The 25,153-nt window shown below is 51.3% G+C and overlaps 1 protein-coding gene across 1 annotated transcript; it reads left to right on the top strand.

Annotated features, from left to right (window-relative positions):
• The first annotated feature begins 5,736 nt into the window (after positions 1–5,736).
• On the top strand, positions 5,737–24,844 carry FAM89A (family with sequence similarity 89 member A). Its single transcript, XM_080823702.1, has 2 exons — positions 5,737–6,062; positions 23,673–24,844. The coding sequence occupies exons 1-2, from the start codon at positions 5,778–5,780 to the stop codon at positions 23,934–23,936; spliced, it is 549 nt and encodes a 182-aa protein (XP_080679828.1). The 5' UTR covers positions 5,737–5,777; the 3' UTR covers positions 23,937–24,844.
• The last annotated feature ends 309 nt before the right edge of the window (positions 24,845–25,153 follow it).

Below are 25,153 nucleotides of genomic sequence, written 5' to 3'. Positions count from 1 at the left end.
AGATGCATGAGCCTCTCAACTACTCTCCCTGCCTCTAAGTTCTGCCTCTACCTCCCACCTACAGGATCTGCAGGTGCCTGAAAGATCTTTCTAAAGCTCAGATTGTGTGGGTCGAAAGTGCTCAATAGAATTAAAATAAAAACTTAAAATCAAAAAGAAGTAAAGGGCTCGATATCTTCCCATTGCCTAAGACACAGAGTCCAAACGTCATGGCTTGCAATTTGAAACCCTCCCCAGGCTGATACCCAAGCCATGGTTCAGCCCTTCTGCCCCCTGTCTCCCAAAAGCAACCCACCTTCCAACTAACTGGGACTCTCCCCACCCCTCCCTGGTCTGGCTTCGCTTACTTCAAGTCAAAGCCTATTTGAAGGAACACGTTTCTGTCGCATCTTTTCGGAACCCCACAAGGACTCCTTCTCTGCTGGGACTGCCACAGTATTTGATTTCTGCAACTGTTACAGTGTAATTCCTCCTGATGGACGGTAAATGATTCAGACTCATGGAGCGAACCACGTCTGTCGTTATGTTCATCCTAGAACTTAATGCTGTGGTTTGCGCACAGTAGGTACTCAACGAGTTAATGATACATTTTTTTTAAGACTTTTTATATGACTAGGCGCCTAGCAGTGCGCTGGGTGCTACAACAGCTACAAAAAAGCCTTGCGAGTCTCCTGGCTGGCTCAGTTGGGAGAGCTTGTGATGCTTGATCTTGGGGTTGTGAGTTCAAGCCTCACATTGCGCATAGAGTTTACTTAAAAAAACAAAACCAAACCAAAGCCCAAATACCCTTAGAAATATGATCCAACAATCACACTACTAAGTAGTTACCCAAAAATGCTAAATTCAAAGGGATACGTGTACTCCTGTTTATAACAGCATTATCTACAATAGTCAAGGTATGGGAACAGCCCAAGTGTCCATCAACTGATGAATGGATAAAGAAGATGTGGTGTGTGTGTGTGTGTGTGTGTGTGTGTGTGTGTGTGTAATGGAATGGAATGTTACTCAGCCATTAAAAAGAATGAAATCTTCCCATTTACAACGATGTAGGTGGAGCTAGATAATATTATGCTAAGTGAAATAAGTCAGAGAAAGACAAATACCCTATGATTTCTCTCCTATGTGAAATTTAAGAAACAAAACAAATGATCATAGAAAAAAGAGAGAAAGGGGGCACCTGGGTGGCTCAGTGGGTTAAGCCTCTGCCTTCAGCTCAGGTCATGGTCTCAGGGTCCTGGGATCGAGCCCCACATCGCACACTCTGCTCAGCGGGGAGCCTGCTTCTCCTTCTCTCTCTGCCTGCCTCTCTGCCTACTTGTGATCTCTGTCTGTCAAATAAATAAATAAATAAATAAATAAATCTTAAAAAGAAAAAAAGAGAGAGAGAAAGAGAGAGACGCAAACCAAGAAATGGACTCTTAATTATAGAGAAAAGAATGATGTTCCCCGGGAGGGGCGGTGGTGGGGGGGATGGGGGAATAGGTGGTGGGGATTAAGGGGTGCACTTGTGATGAGCCCCAGGTAATATTTGTTAGTGTGAACCACTAGACTGTGCACCCAAGTCTAATGTTATACTGTCTATGAATTAAGTGGAATTTAAACAAAAACTGAACCGAAAAACCCAAATATCCTCTCCTCCCTCAATAAACTTCCTTTAAAAAAAAAAAAAAAGTTGTGCCCTTATTCCTAACTATGTAAATTTAAATATTTGGAAAAGGAGATCGCGTAAAGGGGCAAGCAAGCCTAGCTAAGACAGTCTCCATCATGATAGGATGGGGAGGCCACAAGGGAGCAGGAATTTATACAGAACCTCATCAGAGGAACTGCAGACTTTTTGAACTTTCAAACCAGGTCAAGTCCGCAGCCTGGACACAACGCAGGGCAACCAGATCCTCTGCTCCCTGCCCTTGGAAAGGAGCAGATTCAGTTTAACAAACTTCCTTCCCTCATTTGGATATTGACCCAACCTTGGTTCAATCCCTCCCTTACGCGGAGGACCTAGACGAAAACGACACGTGTCACCTTTCCCCTTTATAACTCTCGCCTCCCTCTTTGTCTTCCTCGGAGCACAAGTCAGGTTTCGACCTGAAACTGTGTCTCCCAAATTGCAATTCTCATGGCTCCCACAAACATCTGTTTGCTTTAATTTTCAGTGAATTCTTTCTTAGTCGACATACTGTTGAGATGATAAAGCAGCAACTTAAACAACTACATAAAAGAGTCTACAGTTTAATGGAAACACTCCTCCTGAGTGTTTCAGCCTGTTAAACATCTGCCTTCGGCCCAGGTCATGATCCCAGCGTCGTGGGATCAAGCCCCACATCGGGATCCCAGCTCAGCGGGGAGCCTGCTTCCCCCCTCTCTTTCTGCCTGCTGCTCCCCCTGCTTACGTTCTCTCCCTATTGTAGAAATAAAATCTTAACAACAACAAAAACATTCTGCCTTTCCTCACCTCCAAGAATTTGTGAACAACAAAACAAAAAGATAGGGAAAAAAAGGTTGATAGCTGTAGATGAGATGGGTGCACCTCCCTCTGGCTCAAGGTCAGAATACTGGTGTTTCAGAACTGAATTAAAGCAAAAAGCACATACAGTCGCCCTTGAACTACAGAGGTCTGAACTGCACAGATCCATTTTGTGCAGACTTTCCCCCCCCCCAATAACTACAGAACAGTAAATGTACTTTCTCTTCCTCATTTTCTCTTTCTCTCATTTTCTTCATAACGTCTTCTTGCCTCTCGCTTTATTATAAGAATATACTATAGAACACATAAACGTACAAACAAATTAATCCACTGTTTATGTGATTCGTAAGGCCTCCGGTCAACAGTAGGCTAGTAGTAGTTAAGTTTTGGAGGAGTCAAAAGTTTTACATGGATTTTTGACTGTGGTGGGTGCCCCTGACCACTGTGTTGTTCAAGGGTTAACTGTATTTTCAGAAGTTATTTATTACTTCATTCCTCTTACAAGCACGGACCTTAAATGGTACCTTATATTGGCCTTTGAATAAGCCGGCACTGACTGACGTTTCCACGGGTGTTAAACTATTTGGGGAGTTCTTGCACAATTGCCTTTTGGGTTTATATAAATAAAGTCTTAGCGCCATAGACATTCTGTGGTGATTTCTAGTCACACCTGTGTTGATGTAAGGGAGACTAGTTCCATACGCTTACCTCTTCTAGTATGTGCCCGAATGCAGAGCCTGCATTTAAAACCAGGTTGGGGGGCGCCTGGGTGGCTCAGTGGGTGAAGGCCTCTGCCTTCGGCTCAGGTCATGATCTCAGGGTCCTGGGATCGAGCCCCGCATCCGGCTCTCTGCTCAGCGGGGAGCCTGCTTCCTCCTTTCTCTCTCTGCCTGCCTCCCTGCCTACTTGTGATCTCTGTCTTTCAAATAAATAAGTAAAATCTTAAAACAAAACAAAACAAAACTGGGTTGGCATCATTGGAACTATCCCTCATGTCTTGGCACCAGGGACCTGCTCTCTTAGTGAGCCCTAACCTTCTTTCCTTACCATCCATAATCCCCTCAAGCATGTGCTTTAACTTGCATTCGGAGCCCTGAAGCTTTGAAATGATTTCTTTTCTCACCGTGGCACTGTGTATGGGTCTCCCATCAGCTAACCTCAGGGATTTCTACAGGCACGGCAGGACAGACAGCAATGTGACACACGGAATTAAAAGCATTCACGCCAGGGTGTGAGCAAAAGATCAACGTATTTCCCATCCCCTCCGCCCCTGAGTCCCCACACAGCAATTTGTAACTCTCCCAAAGACACCCACTGTTTAAATAGGCTAATGAATGAATACCTGAAATCCGGAAATGTGACTAGGTAATTAGTGCAAGGCGAGGCACCCTGATGAGGTAGAAAATTCTGGGCGGTGGGTGGGGTGGGAAGGCTTTCTGATGCCCTCAAATCACACGCCTGCCTTGGGGCTTCTTCGTGTCAATCTCACGCAGTGGCCAGGGTCCAGCAGAGAACATTTGCCAATGTGAAACACAGCTGATGATGCATGGGGTGGGCGCTGGGGGAGGGGGTGGTTTAAAGGGGAAAAAGACCCCCCCCAAAATGCAGGTCTCTTTTATGTTGGGTGTCTGAAGCACTCAGAACACTTTATAATTATTCTAGGGGCTCCTGGGTGTCTCAGTCCTTCAGCGTCTGCCTTCGGCTCAGGTCATGATCCCAGGGTCCTGGGATGGAGCCTCACATCGAGCTCCCCCTTGGTAGGGAGCCTGCTTCTCTCCCACTCCCCCTGCTTGTGTTCCTGCTCTCACTGTCTCTCTCTCTGTCAAATAAATAAAAAAGAAATCTAAAAAAAAAAAAAAAGAACACTTTATAATTATGATCTTATTGGGTATTTAGAACAATTCAATCCCCTCGAAAATTAAAGTCAGTAATCAGTGGGCATTCAAGTTATCCACTCTATGCGTACCACATTGGTTGTCTGTCTGTTTGTTTGTTTGTTTATTTATTTGTCAGAGAGAGCACACAAGCAGGCGGAGTGGCAGGCAGAGGCGGAGAGAGAAGCAGGATCCTGGGGTCATGACCTGAGCCAAAGGCAGCGGCTTAACCTACTGAGCCACCCAGGCGTCCCTCCGCATTGGTTTTTAATATGTGGTGGGGCTGTTGTCTGCCAATCGGTCCTTCATCCCTCACTTTTCTTTCTCTAATTCGGTTATAGCTGTCTGTCATTTTTATTCTTCCTAAAAGGGGTGCGGCCGGTTTCTCTCTCCCTTTTCTTTCCCTGCCTGAGGTGTGAGCCATCAGTGTTTATTGTCCCTCAGAGCTGATGGATAGTGTCCCGAGACTTAAGTTTTCTCTCCTTTTGTAACATTTCTGTTTAGAATTACTCTTGTGTTCAAGGCCAGGCTGAAAGACAGGTTTGTTTGCGTTTCGAAGTTCCAAAAGTGGACCCGGTGCTCTTCTTGGCTGCTGTCGGTAGGGCTGGACATTGTCATTGACTGAGGCCGGCCACCAGCCTGCCCTGGAGGGGATAAGTGACTTGCACGGGTCTGGGTGTCCCAACCCTCCCGGCGGCGAGCGGAATGTAACGAGAAGCGGTCGGGCCTCAGCCCTCGGGGAGAGGCGGGGGTCCTGCGGCCGGAGCCCGGCCTCCCCCACCTCGGCCGGCCGGGGCCCGTTTCTGGGGACCGGAGACCGCGGGCGGGATCGCCAGCACTGCCTGACCTCCTCTCCGACGTCCCGCCCGCCCGGAGCGGGAGCCTTTGTCCCCAGCCCCCGCCCCCCGCCCCCCCCGCCAGCCGTCGGTCGGGTTGCACGCGACAGGGGGCTCCCGGGAAGCACATCTCGCCGGGTGTGGGGCAGCCGGGCCAGGGATCCGCTCTTGGAGGGCTGTGGGCGGGTGAGGGGGGAGTCCCCGAGAGGGGCCCGAGGTGAGCAAGGGGCGCCGGGATGGGCGCAGGGGTGGAGGTGGGGCGGGGCACGGAGGAAACGCTGGAAGTGAGCAGGGGTGGGGGCGGGGCGGGAGTCAGGGGCGGGGCTGGCGGCGTCCGGGGACGCGGGGACGGGCGCAGTGGTCAGGGGACCTGGGGGCTCATGGGCGGAGCTGGAGGTGAGCGGGCCGGGGCGGGGGACGCCGGGGACGCCGGGCGCGGGGCGGGGATGCAGGGCGGGGGCGGGGCGGCGGGGCGGGGGGAAGTGGGTGGGGCGTCGCCGGGAAGGGGGCGGGCCGGGAGAGCCTCGGGGCCGGGGCCGCGCGGCGGCGGTGGCGGCGGCCGCGGCGGTGGCGGGGGGCGAGCGCGTGGCCGGGGCCGGCGCGATGAGCGGGGCCGCAGCGGCGCAGGGGGCGGCGGGCGCGGTCCGGGGGCTGCGGGTGGACGGGCTGCCCCCGCTGCCCAAGAGCCTGAGCGGGCTGCTGCACTCGGCGTCGGGCGGCGGCGCGGCGGGGGGCTGGCGGCACCTGGAGCGGCTGTACGCGCAGAAGTCGCGCATCCAGGACGAGCTGAGCCGCGGGGGCGCGAGCGGCGGCGGGGCCCGGGCCGCGGGGCTGCCCGCCAAGCCGCCCAACCTGGACGCCGCGCTGGCCCTGCTCCGCAAGGAGATGGTAAGGGGAGCTCCGCGGGCCGGGCCGGGGGCCGGGGCCGGGGGTCGGGGCCGGGGGTGGGGGGTGTTCCTCCGCCCGGGCTCGCCGTCCCGGGAAAGTTCGCCGGGACCCGCGCTCTGCTCCGGAAGTCCCCGCGCCCCCCGCCGCTTTCTGGCTCTTTGGCGCCAGCGCCGGGAGAGGGGCACTGACCTCTCAGGTGCCCCCTGTTACCGGTCCGCAGTCCGCGGTGGGACCCTCACCCGGGGAGGCCCCCCAGTGAAAAGGCAGTGTTCGGAGTCCCGCCGCCCCGAGTCCGGCCCCAGCGGGCTCGAAACGCGCGGCGGGAGGCGCGGCGTGCGCTTCCCTCGTGGCTGGCGGCGGGCGCGGCGCGGTCACCCGTCTCGGGACTGAGAGAGACCTCCCGGGTCGGGGAGAGGCGCTCCCTGCGGCGCGGGGTTTAGAGCTGTGGGCGGTTGTGTTTTCCTGCCTCGGAGAGGACAGTTTGGTCCGTGCGAGTGTCGACCGCGGATTGGAACAGCCCTCGCCCCCTCCCCCGCGCCCCAGGCGCCGCGTGCGGAATCCGATTACTGCGGGGTGGCTCGGGCCCCTGATGGCGGTGAAGGCGGGCGCTCGGGCCGTCCCCTCCGCGCGTGCGGCCGAGCCCCCGGGCCCGCGGGCGGAGAGCGCAGGGGGTGCGCTGCGCGTCTGGGTGAAGCCCGCGTGGGTGCTTCGGGCAGTGTCCGGGCGCCAAACCGCGGGGCTTAGTTTTTCTCAGTCCCTGGGAGGTACATTTGGTGTGTGTGGATCGGGACACCCGATTACAGGCGACGCCGAAATCAAGGGCAAGGGCAAGGGCAAGGATTCAGGCGGCACGGAGCCCTTCCCCAGCGTTCCCGCAGGCTTAGGCCAGGCCCGCAGAGAACTGGAAAACTTCCTTCTTCCTACGCTCTTGCTGACCCCCATCACCTACCCTGGCCACCCGCTTGCGTTTTGGAATCTGCCCCTTCCTTTCTCTTAGTGCAGGTTCTAAGTACAGGTAAAAACTTCACTAAGGAAATCTAATATATGAAAGCTGCTTTCCCCCCCAAGAATAAATTTGCCAAAACCTTATCACAGAAACCCTTTAAATATGCATCTAGTACATTAAGAGATTGTTTAGAAACATTCAGTTTATGCTTCCTTTTTTTTTTTTTTAGGAGCATATCCATTCTGAAAGGTAAGACTTAATTAAATCTAGAAAAGGAGCCTTAAATTAACATTTTAAAAATCAATTAGATACTGTTTTCCCACTCTGTAGCTAGCTTTGAAATTGTGATTTCCAATCCTCTCTGAATAGATTTTCTAAGCTGCTTACAGAATGACTTAAATTCCAAGACAACCATTTTTATTTATTAATAAACATCGACACCAGCCTTGCACAGCTAAAGAGCTGAATATTAGTTAGATAAACCTACATCGAGTATGTTTACAGTCTGAAGTTAGATGTAGCATAAATACGGGGGTGCAGTGAGTTAACTCATCCTCAGTTAAGTCCCATGCTGGAACAGACAGGAAAACCTCAGGGCCACTCCTGTTGTGACGCTCTGCTTCATAACTTGCTCTGGTGGCTTACGAGTCAATGTGCCATTCCCAAAAGTAATTTTCTGGGTCCCTCCTGGTGGTACTGCAGAACAGTCACAACCTTGTAATTATGCCTTGGACCAGAGCTCTCCCTAAGCCTGTTTGAAGCACAAGAAAAATAAACGGCCATCTTTGGTCAGTCTGCTGTTTAGCTGCGAGAAAGATAAGGAAGATAGGGCTACAGGCCTCGACAAGTCCTTTCACAGAATGTCACAAGGTCTTTTTTAAAAGAGCCCTAGGTCTGTTGCCTTTAAGAGATTTACTAACCTGCGGCAGTGGGGTCTGAGCGGTAACCTAAGCTGAGTTCATTCCTGAATTATCTATGGAATGGTTTGTGTTGATCTGTTTAATTGGAAGGCCTGAGGTCAAATCTGTGTCCAGGGACATACTAGCAGTCGTGGCAGAATGTGATTAATCCCTTTTTTTTTTTTTTTTTTTTTTTTTTAATATATATATATATTTTTTAAGATTTTATTTATTTATTTGTCAGAGAGAGAGAGAGAGAGAGTGAGCACAGGCAGACAGAGTGGCAGAGGGAGAAGCAGGCTCCCTGCGGAGCAAGGAGCCCGATGCGGGACTCGATCCCAGGACGCTGGGATCATGACCTGAGCTGAAGGCAGCCGCTTAACCAACTGAGCCACCCAGGCGTCCCATGATTAATCCCTTTTTGAAAGAGTCCCGTGCAATCACAGATTAATGTGGTTAATCTTTTATTTATTTGTTTGTTTTTAAGTTCTATGCAGCAGTGATGGTGTGGGAAGGTCTCTGAAGGCAACAGAATTTTCTCAAGGGACAAGGGCAGTGGGAAAAGAGCAGCAAAGCTGGATATAAGGGACTAGCACCGGTGTGGTACAGACTGTAGAGAGCGGGGAGTGGGAGATGCTAGACGAGTGCTGGGAGGGGGTGAGAGCCTCCAGCAGGGTGGGGGCCAGTGAATGGGATTCAGGAATCCAGTGGGAGACTCTGCTCTGATGCAGAAAATGCAGGAATTGTCAGTTACCTATTCGAGTCTGGGAGGTGCCTTCAGCATTTGTATGGAAGGTGCGGGTTAGCAAAACAATTAAACATTACTCACAGTTCCGAACACCCAGAGATCATCACTGTTAATAGGGAGATCTCCTGGTAGGCACCATGTAAATGCTTTCTATACATCGTAACTTCTCCGTGGGGTGGATACTCAAAATCTGTTTTATTTATTTATCTACTTACGTATTTATTGAAGTGGGGTTAACACCGGCTGTTGCGTTAGTTTCAGGGGTGCAACACAGTGACTCAAGTCTGTTTGCTAAGGTGTGCTCACTGGTAGCGTGGCTACCATCTGTCACCACACGGTGCTGTTACAATACCATTGCCTGTGTTCTCTCTGCTGTACATTTCATCCCTGTGACTTACTCACTCCAGAGCGGGAAGCCTGCACCTCCCATTCCCTTTTGCCCATTTTGCTCATCCTCCCTACACCCCCCTCCTCTGGCAACCAGTCGCTTTGTTCTCTGTATTTATGGGTCTGTTTCTGCTTTTTGTTTGTTTGTTCATTTGTTTTGCTTTTTAGATTCCACATGGAAGTGAAATCATATGGTATTTGTCTTTCTCTGTCTGACTTATTTCACTTAGCATAATACCCTCTAGGTGCATCCTGTTTCATATATTTTTTGAAAAATCACTCAGAATTTAACCCTGCTATGGTCACATACTCAACCAGATGTGTCCCAAAGCCCTGTGTGTGTGTGTGTGTGTGTGTGTAAGATTTTTTTTTGTTTATTTATTTGAGACAGAAAGAGCCCAAGCAGGGGGAGTGGCAGGCAGAGGGAGAAGCAGGCTCCCTGCTGATCAGAGAGCCCAATGCAGGGTTCGATCCCAGGACCCCGGGATCACGACCTGAGCTGAAGGCAGACGCTTAACCAAGTGAGCCACCCGGGCGTCCCCCTTTTTATTTTTGAACATCAGATGATATTTTACAATCACACTCCACAGATGTTTACGGGCTGTGCGTGAGCTGTCGAGTGCTGTGGAGATACGAGGATGAGTAGAACTGTCTGGCTCTTAAGGACCCGCCGCCAGCTGGAAGATGTCATTTCACAGCAACAGGGGTGCTGTGGCTCAGACCTCTTCCCAGTTTTCTTGACTGGAGTCTCTGTATTAGTAATCGTAACTCCGTCTGAACCAGCTCTTGCGAAAGGAGAATCTTGACGGGCTGGGCATACACAGAGACAGGCTAGAACAGGGCTGACGGGGCCCCTGGGAAGTGCACTGTTGTCTCCTCTTTCCCCTGCCATTTCGTTTTCCTACTTTTGGGACTCTGGCTGCTAACCGGGTCCACGCTCCGTTCTGGCCGTGTTTCTTAGATCCCGTTTGCAAATACCGTGTGGAAGGATACCAGTGGGCCCAGCTGCGGTCATCGGGCCGGTCGGGGCCAGCTAGTCGTGACTGAGGGCAGGATTGCATTTTACTGAGATAGTGTGGCCACGTGGGTGGGGTGGGTGTGGGGTGCTGGGGATTCCCCCAGAGAAAGGCCGGTTTGCAGAAATAGAGCTGGGGGCTGCTAGACGGCCAGACTATTAGATGTCTGCCACGGGCTTCTTTCTCCGTAAAAATACTTTGCCCTGAAGGGCCCCACAGTTTGAAAGATTCTTACCTGCTAAGCTGACAAAATCACCTTTGCTCAGAGACCTTGGCTGGCGTTTCAGATCTTTGCGCGTGGCTGAAGGACACCCTTGACTCTCGGCATCAGCCGAGAACCTGACAGGTAAGTTCCTTGAAGTTTGTACCTAGACCCCCTGCCCTGTAGCTCTGTGGCATTAGCCCATCAAGCTTGGACACCTCCCAGAAAATCACAAAAGCACAGACAGAAGATCCTCAGATATGTGGGAGCAGCAGACGTTTGAGGGCAGCACCCCTGGGGGTTCTTGGGTTTTGCCTCTCAAACCACAGAGGCAAGTTCTAGTAGCTTTGACCTAGAACCCTTTGTTTTCTTGTTTCCTTTTTTTTTTTTTTTTTTTTCCTTAGAACCAACAAGTAGTGGAGCACCCGGGGTGTGGGGGGGGAGGGCTCAGTGGGTTGAGCAGCCGACTCTTGAGTTCGGCTCAAGTCATGATCCGCAGGGTTGTGAGATCAAGCCCCGCATGGGATCTGCTTGAAATTCTCTCTCTCTCTCTCTCTGCCCCCCTTCTCTCAAATGAATAAATAAAATCTTTAAAAAAGAAATGTCAAGGAGCACCTGGGTGACTTGGTGGGTTAAGCCTCTGCCTTCGGCTCAGGTCATGATCTCAGGGTCCTGGGATCTAGTCCCGCATGGGGCTCTCTGCTCAGCAGGGAGCCTGCTTCCCCCTGCCTCTCTGCCTGCTTGTGATCTCTTTCTCTCTGTCAAATGAATAAATAAAATCTTAAAAAATAAAAATGTCAAGTAGTTATTTTGGTCACCAACCCATGCATGAGTGGGAAATCATCGACTCGGAAGTTTTGAGTGCCCGAGCTGCAGTGGTTTAGGGGAAGAATTTAATCTGATTAAATAAAGCTTGATTTCTGAGACCTGCAACACTCCTCGTCCCTGCGTTTTTGTTGAGAGCAACTAAATGTCTAATGAGTTTGTGCAGTGAACTGTGTTCTGGGAGATGTGCATTAGCTTGAATGGCCCACATCCCAGTGGATTTCAGTTCTTATTCTGCCCGTGGAGCCGGTGTCTGAGTGAGGGGATTTTAGTCTTTAAAAGGTTTTATGGTAAAGGTCCAATCCCAAGTGAGGCCTAGGAAACGCCATCTGGAACAAAAGCGTTAGCTACCAACATAGCATTCTTGATTGATGCTGATCACAGGAGAGTGGGACTGTCTGGTGGCCTTTAATACTGTCTTTCCTGTCTCTTTGTTTTTGCTGGTCCCCAAAGACTGGACCTCCTTTCCCAAAGGCTGGGAGGACTCAGGATCCCCGAGTCTGCTTGCTGAAATGCTGATTCCTGGGCCTCTTTCTATACCAGCAGGATCCGAATCTAGGAGAAGGCAGAATTTGCACTTGTTAACAAGTCCTTTGAGAACTGGGAAGGTCCCAACCCAGGCATCAGGAGTTTGAATTCTGTTATTAGATTACATGATATAATTTAGGAAAGCGCTTTACTGTTTTCAGCTCTAGACTCCCCTTTGGGGAAAAAGAATTAAATGTCACGAGACTCCTTTTGTTTTTGTTTTTAAAGATTTTATTTATTGAGAGAGAAAGAGGACACGCAAGAGAGCAGGAGTGGGGGGTGGGGCAAGAAGAAGAAGCAGGGAGCCCGATGGGGGACTCGATCCCAGGACCCCGGGATCACAACCTGAGCCGAAGGCAGACGCTTAACTGACTGAGCCACCCAGGCACCCTTTCTAAGATCTTAAAGTTTTGAGGCCATAATTACTCTGTATGGGACTTGTCCCCACCCCAGGATCCACCCAGTAAAAGCAGAATTAGAAAAGTGTGTATGTGTGTAATAGTTCAGTGTGTGTGAAGCACACTTGTGTCCTTGAGGTGGGGATGGGGCTGTAAGGGCAGGCAGGTGGGGTCCCCGGCCTGGTTTCATTCACTTTTATAAAAGATTTTGTTTGAAAGAGAGCAAGCGTGAGCGGGAAAAAGGGGCAGAGACAAGCAGACTCTCCGCTGACCACCGGGCGGGAGTCCTAAGTGGGGCTCGATCCCAGGACCTTGAGCCAAAACCAGATACCACCCAGGCGCCCTGGTTTCATTCACTTTTATTTTTTAAAATATTTTGCTTATTCATTAGAGAGAGAGAGAAGAGAGCACAGAAGCAGAGGGAGAGGGAGAAGCAGACTCCCCACTGAGCAGGGAGCCCGACAGGGGGCTGGATCCCAGGACCTGGAGATCATGAAATTGAGCCAAAGGCAGACGCTTAACCATCTGAGCCACTCAGGCACCCTGGTTTCATTCACTTTTTTTTTTTTTTAAGATTTTATTTATTTATTTGAGAGAGAGAGAGAGAGCATGAGAGGGGAGAAGGTCAGAGGGAGAAGCAGACTCCCCGCAGAGCTGGGAGCCTGATGAGGGACTCGATCCCGAGACTCCGGGACCATGACCTGAGCTGAAGGCACTCACTTAACCAACTGAGCCACCCAGGCGCCCCGGTTTCATTCACTTTTGATGTTACCTTTAAGTGAGGTTATACTTCCAGTCCCAACATTGGAAAACAGAGGATTGAAAGATACTTTACCATACCACCTTATCTACTACTGTCCTGACCTGCGGAGACTACAAATGAATATTTTTCCTAACTCACTAGTATCTTGCAAGGAGCAAACCCCTCTTTTCCCCGACCTGTGGTTAAAGACATTCCTCTGTTGCACGGGAACGTGAGAGCGTCCCGCTTGTTGGCACTGTGGACACCTGTTCCCTGACACAGGACCTCCACCGAGCAGTGCCCGAGCGATTCTGCATCTCCTTGGGCCGGCACTGCCGTAGGTCTCTGAGGCCGCGTGGGCAACGAAGTTCAGGGAGGGCTGCAAATGAGGACGGTGGCCCTCGTGTCGTGCCCTGCCACCAGGCAGCGGCTGGAGGCTTTGCAACAGCTCTGCTTCTGGAAAGTCCACCTGAACGCCCGGGAGACTTGAGAGCTCCGTTGGAAAAGCTAAAGTTTTCACAATCCTGTGTCTGAAACCCTGCGGACGGGCCATAGACTCCACGAACAGGAAACCGGCCGTGAGACTGGCTGGGCCAGATATTTGCCCCCAATTGCCCAGTGTCATCCTCCAGACCCCCGACCTTCTATTCATCTCACTCGTGGCCCACAGGCTCCAGATGTTTCCAAGTGATAAGCAGGCAGCGTGCGCAAAGGTTGTTCTTTCCTTTTCTGTTGCTCCTTCCCTCATGCACACTTGACCCGGGGATGTACGTCCTCCTCCAGGAACTTGGGAGACAGACAGACCCTTAGGCTTTCCATGATGCTGCAGAAAACTCCGTAAAGCGTGTGGCCTTTTCTGTTTTTAGGAGCACTCTCTGCTCGCTGCCCTGATTGGCCCTAAGAGCAGTGGGCTGGCCTCAGTTTGCAGGTGTGAAATTCCCTCTGCAAGGATTCTGGGAGGAGGCCCTGCCCTTGACCGCAGAGGGCTGGGGGAGAAGGGAGAGCCTCTGCCCTCTGACCAGTGCCCTCCAGACAGGGGCAGCCTCTGGGGGACGCCAGGCCCCGTACGGCCTGGAGAGGCTGGGCTGAGGATTACTGAGATCCATTTGGAGACTAGACACCACGGAAAGAGGGTGTTTGGTGTGTGCTTAGGTTGTCGACTGCACTTAGAATTGAAGAGAAAACAGCCGAGTTCAACGCAGTTAAAGGAGAAACAGCGAGGTGTTCAACAACCCTTACAATCACAGATATGCAAAGGAAACCAATAAGGTATCATGTTTTATCTAAAACACCAGTGGAGATGGAAAAGAATGATCATCGTGACGGTGAGGGTTTGGGGAGATAGACACCATAAACACGGTTTCTTGTGTTTTTTTATGTCAGGTCTGCAAAACACCAGCTGCTGATACGAGATTTTCTAATATATTGCCCTAGAACTTGGTTTTCTGATTTTAACTTCAGATTTTCTCCCCTAACGGCATCTCCTCTTGCAGAAGGGGAATTTCGGTTAATTGGGTATCATTCAAGGAAATGACAGAACACAAACTAACACCTTCGTATGTGTGTTTCGTTCCAGAGTGTTGTTGGCAAGTCCGTTTTCCCCGCCAGTCCCAGCTGATTTCAATATCAGCTGTGTCCATGTCTGCACTCACTATCTTGGGCAATAAGCTTTTAGACTTTGGTATAAATCCTCGATGAATGATGGTCTGCTGTTTGCAACCCCAGGGCTAGGGAGGGATTAGAAGGAAAGCATCCTTTTCTCTTCTCCCCTTCTGCAATTTCATTTTTATAAATTTATCTTATGTTACTAGTCACACAGTGAATAATAATATTTGTACACAGATGTGTATTGCAGCTATAGATAATCATATAATATGAAATAGTGGTAGAATACTATACAGTCATTGAAAAGAATGTGGTAACTATACGAACATAGATATTCACAATATGAGAAAGTAAGTTACAAAACAGTATACGTCTACATTTGTATATGTGGTTACTAGCTAAAAACCAGCTTGCATAAGCATAGTGTCTTGAGGGATGTATACTAAACTGCTAAAAGTGGGTATCTTTGCTTTTTTAAGTATATATATATTCTTAAGAATCTATTCTAGAGAGAGAATGAGGTGGGGGGAGGAGAGGAGCCGAGGGAGCGGGACAAACAGACTGCACTGATCGAGGAGCCCGACATGGGGCTCGATCTCAGGACCCTGAGAGCATGGCCTGAGTTGAAACCAAGAGTGGGACGCCTAACCAACTGAGCTACCCAGGTGCCCCTAAAAGTGGGTACTTTAAAACAGCAGTTCTTAAAGTGTGGGTCTGGAGACCTTCTCAGGGTCCATAATTACGTGGCGATCATATCAATGAATGTGATGTTTTAAAATATCACCTAAGGGGGCGCGTGGTGGCTCAGTTGTTAAGCCTCTACCTTCGGCTCAGGTCATGATCTCAGGGTCCTGGGATCGAGCCCCGCATCGGGCTCTCTGCTCAGCAAGGAGCCTGCTTCTCCCTCTCCCACTCCCCTTGCTTGTGTTCCCTCTCTCGCTGTGTCCCTCTCTGTCAAATAAATAAATCAAATCTTTTAAAAATAAAATAAAATAAAATACCGCCTAAGGAGATAGATCAACTTTTGGAAGATCTGCCCAATTCAGTGAGTCAGTTTTTCACATTTTTCGTAGAACTAATGCTTGCTGTTACAAAATCATCCACAGTTAAAAGAGCCATTCAAAGCGCAAGACTAATATAATAGTATGAAAAGTTTCATTGGGGTAGTTTCAAATTCCGCTCTGCAGCCAACGAAAGGGTTGTGTCAAAAAAAGGACACCCACGGTTTTCTAAAAGGCTATTACATACCCGTGTGAGGCCGGATTTTCTTCATTTCCTTGAACCAAAACAACCTGCCCCGAAGGATCCAAGGCAGGAGATAAACCAGACATTAAAAAGATTGACAAAATGGCGTTGTTTATAAAAATGTCATGTTAGCATGTAATGGGTTTATTATTTATGTTTAAGTGGATCCATATTAAAGCTGCTCAGTGTTGACCTCTAATAAGGTAAATGTTGTTAGGTATAAGCCGCGTAACGAGAGCTCGTAGGGGCCCTCCGTAGCTTTAGTCAAGAGTGTAAAGAGGTCCCGAGACTCAAACACACGAAGGTAGAAAGCTGCTTTAGACCGTGGAATTTAGGAAGAATGGCTTATATGAGCATGAACCATTGAAATTTTTTTAAAAGATTTTATTTATTTATTTGACAAAGAGAGAGGGATCACAAGTAGGCAGAGAGGCCGGCAGAGAGAGAGGGGAAAGCAGGCTCCCCTCTGAGCAGAGAGCCCGATGCGGGGCTCGATCCCAGGACCCTGAGATCAAGACCCGAGCCAAAGGCAGAGGCTCAACCCACTGAGCCACCCGGGCGTCCCAAACCGTTGACATTTTAATCTAATTAGAATGTTTTATTTTTACAATGGGCAAAAAGCGAGAAAGAATGAGCAAAGCCATTGCTTAGAGAAAATGGTCGATTGCTTTAACTCGGCTCTGCTTAGAGCCGCGGAAGAGGAAACGGGCTTCACTGGTCCCAGTTGCGGTTAGAGAGAAACAAGCACGTCCCAGGAGACGTCGCAGAATGGGCTCTGTCCGCGTGGATACCCTCAGCTGTCAGCAGAAAAACACAACTGAAACTGCCTTACCTGGTCGAGAGGGTGTATGGGCAGGTGCAGAGCTGAGCGAGTGTTGGGCGTGGCTTAACCCCGGGGGTGCAGCCATACAGGATGTTCTGTCTCTGAATCACTGGGGCTTTGCAGAGTCTAGTCCTCAGCCCAGTGGGCCCAGAGCATTCGCAGGAGATGAAGCAGACCGGATAGCATGAATGCTTGTCCGCCCAGGTGAGGAGAGTGCAGCCCCGGAGCTGCGGGACGGGTTGGAAGCTTGCCGTGGGCACAGCATGACAGGCCGTGACCTTTGAGGTCTTGTGGGGGTCAGTTTCCCCACTGGATCAACAACCAAGGAGTCTTTCTCTTCCGTTTTCCTTTGCAAAACAGTATACAGGTCAGCATCCTTCTGTTATCGCATCCTTTATTCAGAAATCAGGTTACGATGCATTAGGCCACTGCTTTTATTACATTCCGGCTCTGCAGATAAGGTGCTGGACATCTTGATTAGATTTGGGGCATTTCCCAGTCCTTTCTTTTTTTTTTTTTAATATTTTATTTATTTATTTGACAGACAGAGATCACAAGCAGGCAGAGAGGCAGGCAGAGAGAGCGGGAGGAGGAAGCAGGCTCCCCGCTGAGCAGAGAGCCCGATGCGGGGCTCGATCCCAGGACCCCGAGATCATGACCTGAGCGCCCCTCCCAGTCCTTTCTAAAACAAATTCATGAGCCGAGTATATGCTTAGGCGCTCATTACATTTTAAGAAGATTAACTTCCAAGCGTTCTCATTGTAAGTTAATACATATTCGTGGTAGAAAATCCAGAAAATTCAGAAAAGCCAAAAATCGAAATCACCTATGATGTTAGCAGCTTGCCACCTACCACAGAGGACCTTGGGCATCTCCTTGGCTGGGGTCCGTGGCACAAACAGGACAGACTGCCGCTCCCCGCCCTGCCCCCACCGCAAGCCGCCCCCCTCCACCTGTCAAAGGGCTTCGTCTTTCAGGACCCCAACTTCCTCTTCGTAACAGAATCAACACCTGCCTCGCAGAGCAAGGCTGAGGATTTCCTGTTTGTGTCCAGCCGAGGTTTTCCTCTCTCCAGTCCATCCCTGGGGATGGACCTCGGTGCCTGGGTGGCGTAGTCTGTTGGCCCTCAGACTCTCAGTTTTGGCTCGGACCTCGGTGCCTGGGTGGCGTAGTCTGTTGGCCCTCAGACTCTCAGTTTTGGCTCGGGTCCTGATCCTAGGGTTGGGAGAGCGAGCCCCGTGTGGGGCGCCACGCTCAGTGCGGGGTCTGCTTGGGACACTCTCCTGCTGCCCCCCCCCCAATAAGTAAATAAAATCTTTAAAAAAAAGAAATGAACAGTTAGCTGGTTGAGAGTTTTGGGCTATTTCAAGGCTTTTGATAGAGCTTGCCAAGCAGTCCTGCACAGTGTGCGTACGTGATACGATTTTTTATTACCACTAGTTTTTACAATTGAGAGTATGCTCATGCTTGCTGAGAAAACTGAGCTGTGCAGCAGGCTGTAAATACCGATCCCACTCTCTGGAAGCAGGTTCTGCTAACAGACCTTTCGTCCTCCCATCAGAGGCGTGCACGGGTGTGTGCGTGTAGAGGAAGGGAGTTCCTGCTAACATACTGTCGGTGACCTGGGCTTTTGTGCAAGGCACGTGGGTCGCTTCTACTGTAGCACGTACCCAGCGGCTCCTCCTTTAAAATGACCACCTAGTTTTTATTGTATGACTAATCCCTAATTTTTTACACCACGTTCCTCCTGCCTTATGTTTCAGTGTAAACTGTCATGCAACTAACTTTTTCTGTATCTGTCCCCATATTTTGGGACCCCACCCCCCAATTCCCACACTACATACAGCTCACGATTCTGCAGCTTCACTGGGAATCTGTACATCCCTCCTGCCCAGTATGAAGTGGGATATTTATTATCTTCTGTCCAGGAATGCAGTGGTAGGCAGATAGATGGTCGGGTGGGGGCGGGTGGGCGTCATTTCGGAGCCGACCGCAGTATGACTTCCTGATCTAAGCCATCCCCACACCTTGCCCTGCTTCTGCCTGGCTCAGCCCACAGCCTCGGCGGGGGTCTTGGAGCAGGGCACAAATGAGAGCATTTCTTTTGACGTCTGTTCTGTTTTCTACTCCTTGTATCTGAGAAGAGGTTGCTTTTGTTCACGTCTCCTAAATGGACTAGGGAAGGACACCAACTCGTTTTTAGTTTCGTAAATAAAAACAGACTCTTTTTCTTAAATACAACTAATTTCTTAAAAGTATCCTTAAGCTTTTCACGATGCTTTGTTTGGTCCCAACCAAAGTTCCCTTTTAAAAAGTACCTTCCATCTTCTAAGCCTTGTATCCGAATCGACCTGTGTCTGTTGTAATTTTTTGGAGGTTTGGAAGAACTCTGTCCCCCACAGCACCCTCCAAAGATAGTCAGAAACTTAATGACCCCAAACCCAGCTGGGAGCCACCCCCTCCCCCGTCTGAGGTGTATCCACGTGGCCAGTCCATTGTGGGTTGAGATAGTTTTGAGGGTGATTCAGGATTGTTCGAGATGGTGTGGGTTGATGAGCCACCTGCGCTGTGGGGGAGGGGGGCAGGCGAGCTCTGTGCCCAGGGAAAGAGAGGAAAATGATCAGGAAGTTAAGCAGGAAGCCCAGACAGAGAGAGGAAGGAATGACCTTAGCAATTTAAAGCAGTGGAAACTAGTTGATTGTTCTTAATTGTCTTGAAGCTCTAGAATAAGGGCCACACAGGACAGGATCTTAGGATTCTGTACTTTTCTTAAAAGTACCTGAACTTTTAAAATCTGCTTCCGAAAACAAGCTGTATTTTCTGAATGCAGCTGTGAATCAGATCGGCCGTCCTTCAGGGCCATGTGGGAACACATCACTGAGATGACAGGCTTCCCCTGAGTGTAGAACGGGACAGTGGTGGGGGTTAGTGGGCTTGTAGAGGGCGTTCCCCACTCCCCCATCCTTTTTTCTGGAAGGACTTGTCTCCATTTATGGGTGATTTAATCATGTTGTGAAACAACTCGCAGTTTAATTCTCTGGCATGACCCCTCTCTGCCCTTCCCACATTCCCAGACCCTCGGGTCTTCAGGATTGAGAGGCTGATTTCTGGGGCTGTCATGAGTCTCTGTCCCAGCCGCAGACAGTGTGACTCTAGAAAGAGCACTCAGGGAGCTCTTTCTAGCCCCAAACTTGGGTTTGGGTCTTCTGTCAAGCAGGAGGTGAGTGTTTTTTGTCGATGTGGCAATGACCATGTGGTCTGGGGCCTTCTTCGGGGGCACGTGGGGGTGCTCTGGGCTCAAAGGGCTGCCTCTTCAGGTCTACCACCCCTGCAGGCACCTGCGGGATGTAGCAAGGGGCAGTCTGGTCCCCGCACGCCCCCCTGCCAGGCTGCTGCAGCCAGATGTCCTCTGGGCGGGCGTCTCTACCGAGAGGCGTATTCACACAGTCGGCCAGTATCTGCGTGTCTACACGGCAAGGCTCTGTGCCGGGTGCTGGGGGACCCCAGGGGTAGAAGGGGCCACTGCATGTGGGCTGTCCTGCATACGAAGAAAGAAGACCCATGTGCTGACCAGCAGTAACAGGTGGAGAATAATAGGGCAGGCAGAGCAGGTAGAGGAGTGAGCAGCCCCTGCGACGGAACCAAAGTCCAAAGAGTGGAGGAGAAGCGGCCATCGGGCTGGGCGAGCAAGGAGGCTTTGACAGACACAGCGGGGACCGTCTGGGGGAGGGGACCTCCGGCCAACCGTGGCATCAGGCGCAGGTAGGGAAAGTGGAATCCTGCCTTGGGATTTGCAATGCCCCGCTAGAGAATTTAAGAGCAAGTGTTGAAACAGCCACAGCCGAGGGAGAGGGGGAGAAGCGTCCGGGCTGGCAGCTGGCTTGGCTCTTGTTGCTCCCGACCTCACGGCCGCCTCGCTGATTTGGAGGATTGCTGGTAATCAGAGGAGCTCTGGTCTGTGCCCGCAGAAGGGACCGAGAAGCTGGGATGTGCGGAGACACGTACGCGTGTGCTGAGATCCCTGCTCAGTCACCCTAAGCGCTTGGCGGCCGCTCCGCTGTCTGATGGGCGTGCGTGGGACCGAGCTGTCTTCCTAGGTGGGTCAGCCCTCCGTTTCTAGGCCAGCGTTGCACCTGAGGACAGGGCAGCTTTGTGAGTCATCTGTTGCTGCAATGCAGATGGGTCCTCGGGCCAGGATCCGACTCGAGGCCTGGAAGAACTTGGACGTGGCACCTGAAGAGGAAGGGGATCCCAGGGCTTTGGGAACTGCACGTTCAGAGGACACCGGCTCCTGAGAACCCGGCGGGATCGTTCAGGGGCCGTGGAGCCCAGGCTCCTGCTGTCACCTGCCCCCACTCCCAACCTGCCCAGAGGATGAGAGTCAGACCCGGTCCAGGAACACGCTGCTCCCTTCCCCCTTCTGTTGTTTTCTCATTCTTCACTTCCAAGGTGGGAAACGGGCTTGGGGTAGCCCAACCCTACAGCTGTCCAAGTGACTCGGTAGAAATAGCCCCAGGACGCCGGATGAATCTTTTCTATGATTTTTTTTTTAAGTCCCGCATAGTTAGCATCCTGTGTTGCATGAGTCTGTGACTTTTTAAGCAAACACTAGTGCAGCTCCGGGAGGGTGTGACTCTCTTCCCTGAGGTTTACGTTCCTTGTGTTAAATCCTAGAACAGATAGGTAGGCGTGACCTTGCCAAGACGGAACCTTGCCGTCTGGTTACCGGGTTCAGATCTGGACGCTGGAGGAGCCCGGGAAACAGGAACCAGTTCAGGGGAAGGGACGGGTGGTCAAAATGGGCCAGAAGGTCGTCGTAAGAGTTGACAGGCCTGAAGGTATGGTCTGGAGAAGACAGAGCGTTTCTTCTGGGGGGTAGAGGTGGCGGAATGAAAATTACCTTCAAATATGTAAAAGGCGGTTAAGAGGGAAATGAGATGTGTGGGTCTGCGGAACGGCTACACGTAGCATCAAGGGCCCTAGAACCTACAGGCTGGGAAATTTTGACTTTGTGCAGGGAAGCATTATGTCTGCCCGGAAATGAATGAACTGGTGTGGAAGGGTTTGGGGGTTTGAAAGGGAGACCTCTGAGGTCCTTTCCTGTTCGAGTCTGCGGTGTCCACCCTGGTCCCCAAGAAGCAGGTCTGCTGGCTAATTCTCATCTGGCTTGACTGTGCTCGGGTGGTTCCCAGTCAGTGTTCATGATCGAGTTGGGGTAGTTAGAACGTGGTGCCCCGGGGTCACTGCTGTTTCCGGGAACCCTGCTGCCTGGTAGCGGCCAGGCCTTTCCAGTTCGCGATTCCACAGGCTGGCAGCCTGGAGAGAATCGTGAACGTAATAACCACCAGAGCAGCTGTTACTCTTTCCAGGAGTCGAACAGGATGTCCACGGTCTCACACTCGCGCGTGGCAGAGCCGGCACGTGGACCCGCGTGGGCAGCCTGCGGGGCCCAAACGCATTCTCCTTCCGTGCTTTTCTGCCTGTGTGGCCTGGAAGTCGGGGCTCACAGGAGAATACATACAAGCGACCCAGGGAGGGCAGGGATTTGTGTCAAGAACGCTAGGTTGTGTGCTGGAACTGGGCATCAGCATCGTCTGGGTAGTTTTTCCAGCCCAGATGTCGGGAACTCTCTTTCCTTCCCGACAACACACACACACGACCAGTCGGGACGGAGAGTGGTGGTGTCTGACCCGTTTGTGGCAGGCCTGGGTGTCTCTTGGTTTGCCCGTGGCTTTCCCTGTTCAAGGTTTACTTTCAAGAATGGGATGCCATTGAGCCGGTCTGCCTTCCCAGACCCTGGACGTCATGGCAAAACACACTAAGTCAGTGGGACCCGGTTCTGTTTCTGTGGTGTGCTCGGCGGTGGGAGAGGGCCGCTGTCTGCTTGGCGGTTCAGCGTGGTTGGAGGGTATGAAGAATGACTCGGCATTTAACACCTGTCTTGTCACGAGAGGAACACTGCGTTCTGGACCCCAGCGTCCCCTGGGTGAGAGTCTCGTGTGGCAGATCTTATCGCTGGGGAATTCTAGAGATCTCCTCTTTCTCTGTGTTTTCTGCTGCGCGTTCCCATGCTTTAGCCCTTTACTTGCTACCCAGTAGCATTTGATGACTGTTGGTGAAAACGGACGGATCTCTCACTGAGTCCTCCCTGTAGCCCCATAAGAGAGATTAGGATTCCCTTTTGTCATCAGCCAAGGTGTAGAGATGATACGTGACTTGCTCAAGGGCCAAGAAGCAGAAGGCAGGTCTCCTAGCCCCCGGTGTTGAGTCTCTCCCCTTGCCACCGGGAGGGAGGTCTGCTGCCCCACACCAGAGCTCAGCAGCCCTGTCACCGGGGACCCCACACCTGCCAAACCGGAGGCTGCGTGGTTCACAAGATCCCCAGGTGATTTTCATGCGTGTGCAAGTGTCCGGTGCCGTTGTCTAGGCTGCATTTCCAAGCGGATTAACCCTTCTCTCTTTGAGATTGATGGAAACTGCATTTCCTGTGCTGACTTGGGCCTGTCCTGTGGGACTGGCCATGGGAGGAGGGGAACTTGAGGATAAACAAGTATGTGGCTTTCCAGCATTCTTTGTTCTGTCACCACTGGTGAAAGTGGTTCCCAGGAGACTCTGTGCACGTCTTCGATCGCTTGCTCCGGGGAGTGATCCCCCAATCATCTCTGGGTACGACTGAACTTGTCCGGAGGAGAGGGAGTCCAAACACCACTCTTGGGAACCCGGAGGCAGAGCTGGTCAGAGGGCGGGGGCTCCAGGGGCCGGTGTGTGACCCTGACCTGTGAGCCACTGTCACTGGCAAGGGGACTCTTATTCCCGGGGAGTCGAGAACGATTGTGGTATCGGGGAGAGCACATGTGGGTCCTCTCTGAATCTGATCCCAGCGAGAGGAAATGACAGACTTGCATCTTGGCGTCCAAAGTGAAACCAGCTGGGGCCACCCGAAGTTGGAGTGCTGCTCCGTGCCTTCCCAGGGCGTGCCCGCATGCCGGGGTAAACTCCGCAGGCCGGGGCCCGCCGCCCCGCAGGTGTGATCCCTCCCTGCCCCACTGAGTCACGTCTGAGGTGTGGGCATCCCACAATTAAGGTTTTCTCAAAATTGGAACCCCAAAGCATTGGAGTGATGCTCGGAGTCATTCACTGTCTGGAAAGAATGTGCTGGCACGGGCAGATGGCAGGCTGAGTGTTCCACTAAAATTAAACTCAAGTGCTGACTTCTCGTTTTTACCTCTCCACCCCTTTCCTTAAGGTCGGCCTGCGACAGCTGGACATGTCCTTGCTCTGCCAACTCTACAGCCTCTACGAGTCCATTCAGGAGTATAAGGGGGCGTGCCAGGCCGCATCCAGCCCGGACTGCACTTACGCCCTGGAGAACGGCTTCTTCGATGAGGAGGAGGAGTATTTCCCGGAGCACCACGCCCTCCACGAGGGGAGGGAACGGGGTCCCCCCAGGGACCTGTCGCTGCCTGTCTCCTCGCTCTCCGGCAGCGACTGGATTCTGGAGTCCATCTAGAAAGGGATCTCAGCAGAGGCCGCTGCTGCCCACCGGACACACTGTCAGCCTCAGCTTCCCCACTCGAAGAAAGCTCCTTCGCTCCTCCATCGTGGCACGAGTGGCCAGCGCTACCGGCTTAATTTGGAGGACACACGTGGCAGTCTGTCGCCAGGGCTGGAGTCTCCGCCTGAGTGGCCTCGAGGTGCTCAGTGACACCCCCGTGCAGAGACACTCCTGCCCACGAGTCCTGTCCGTGCTGGGACCCTAACAGGAGGATCCTGGGGCAAAGACCCTCCCAAGGATCTCTCCCCCAAGACGAATTTTGCTGGTTACTTCCTTGCAGGCGGTGGACGGTTTGCTGATCTGCTGTGGGAACTGGCCCCAGGCTGCAGACTAGGAAAACTCACACTTTGCAGCCGCCTTCCTTCTACATCCGGCAGCCATTCTTGCTTCCGTCTTGTGAGCGTTTAAGGCTCTTGGTTGGGCTTTCTTAATTGCCAGCTGCATTACTAACGGTCCCGATGACTCAGTGAAAGCTTTGTACCAAAAAAACCCCCAAAAAAACAAAAACAAAAAAAAAAACCCTAAACATTTCAGGTCACACCAATCAACGCCATTCTCTTCACCTGTCAAAATCTGGGTCCTTCTTCGTCAATCCGATGGAGGAGGAGGAGGAAGAGAACACGGAGGTGTGTTATGTTGGCAGAAAGAAACGGGGGGCAAGCTCCTGTGGGGTGTCATTCACTGTAAGATGGCAAACTTTTTGTTCTGGAAGGTTCTAAGTGTAAACTAGTGTATTAGAAAGCAGTCCTGCCTCTTCCACTCGACACAATGATCACCTTAAGCCTTAATATATTTATTAAAATCTTTTATGAACGCTTTACACTTTGTAGGTTAAAAATGAGGATAAAATGCTAAACCCCCTGACTGTAGTTGTGTATTATTTTGGTCTGAACTCCGAATCATCTGCTTTCAGAACTTGAATGCATGGAGTCCAATCAACTACTGAAAGAGAATGATAATTTACTTTCTTGCCATTAGGGATCTGGAGGCAGCTTCTGTTGTGCTACTGACTTCATCTTCGTCGTGTTTTCCACGGTAGCCCCGTTTATAGTTAGCCTCTCAGTGCTGTTGTGTCTCTGACTGCTTCAGACCCCCTGCCCTTCTTTCTTTTGATGTGATAATTACTTATTCACGACCTTTGGGGCCCGAGAGGAAGTAAAACTCACCCTCAC

This window comes from Martes martes (genome assembly GCF_963455335.1).
Source record: "Martes martes genome assembly, chromosome: 14".
In the NCBI taxonomy this organism is placed as follows: Eukaryota; Metazoa; Chordata; class Mammalia; order Carnivora; family Mustelidae; genus Martes; species Martes martes.
This window is presented reverse-complemented; position numbering and strand designations above follow the sequence as displayed.

What these genes read in the sequence shown, in the direction of transcription:
- FAM89A (XM_080823702.1), top strand. Translation starts at nt 5,778, where the DNA reads ATGAGCGGGGCCGCAGCGGCGCAGGGGGCGGCGGGCGCGGTCCGGGGG. An exon ending in CCCTGCTCCGCAAGGAGATG is followed by an intron (nt 6,063 to 23,672) that starts GTAAGGGGAGCT and finishes CCTTTCCTTAAG; the next exon opens with GTCGGCCTGCGACAGCTGGA.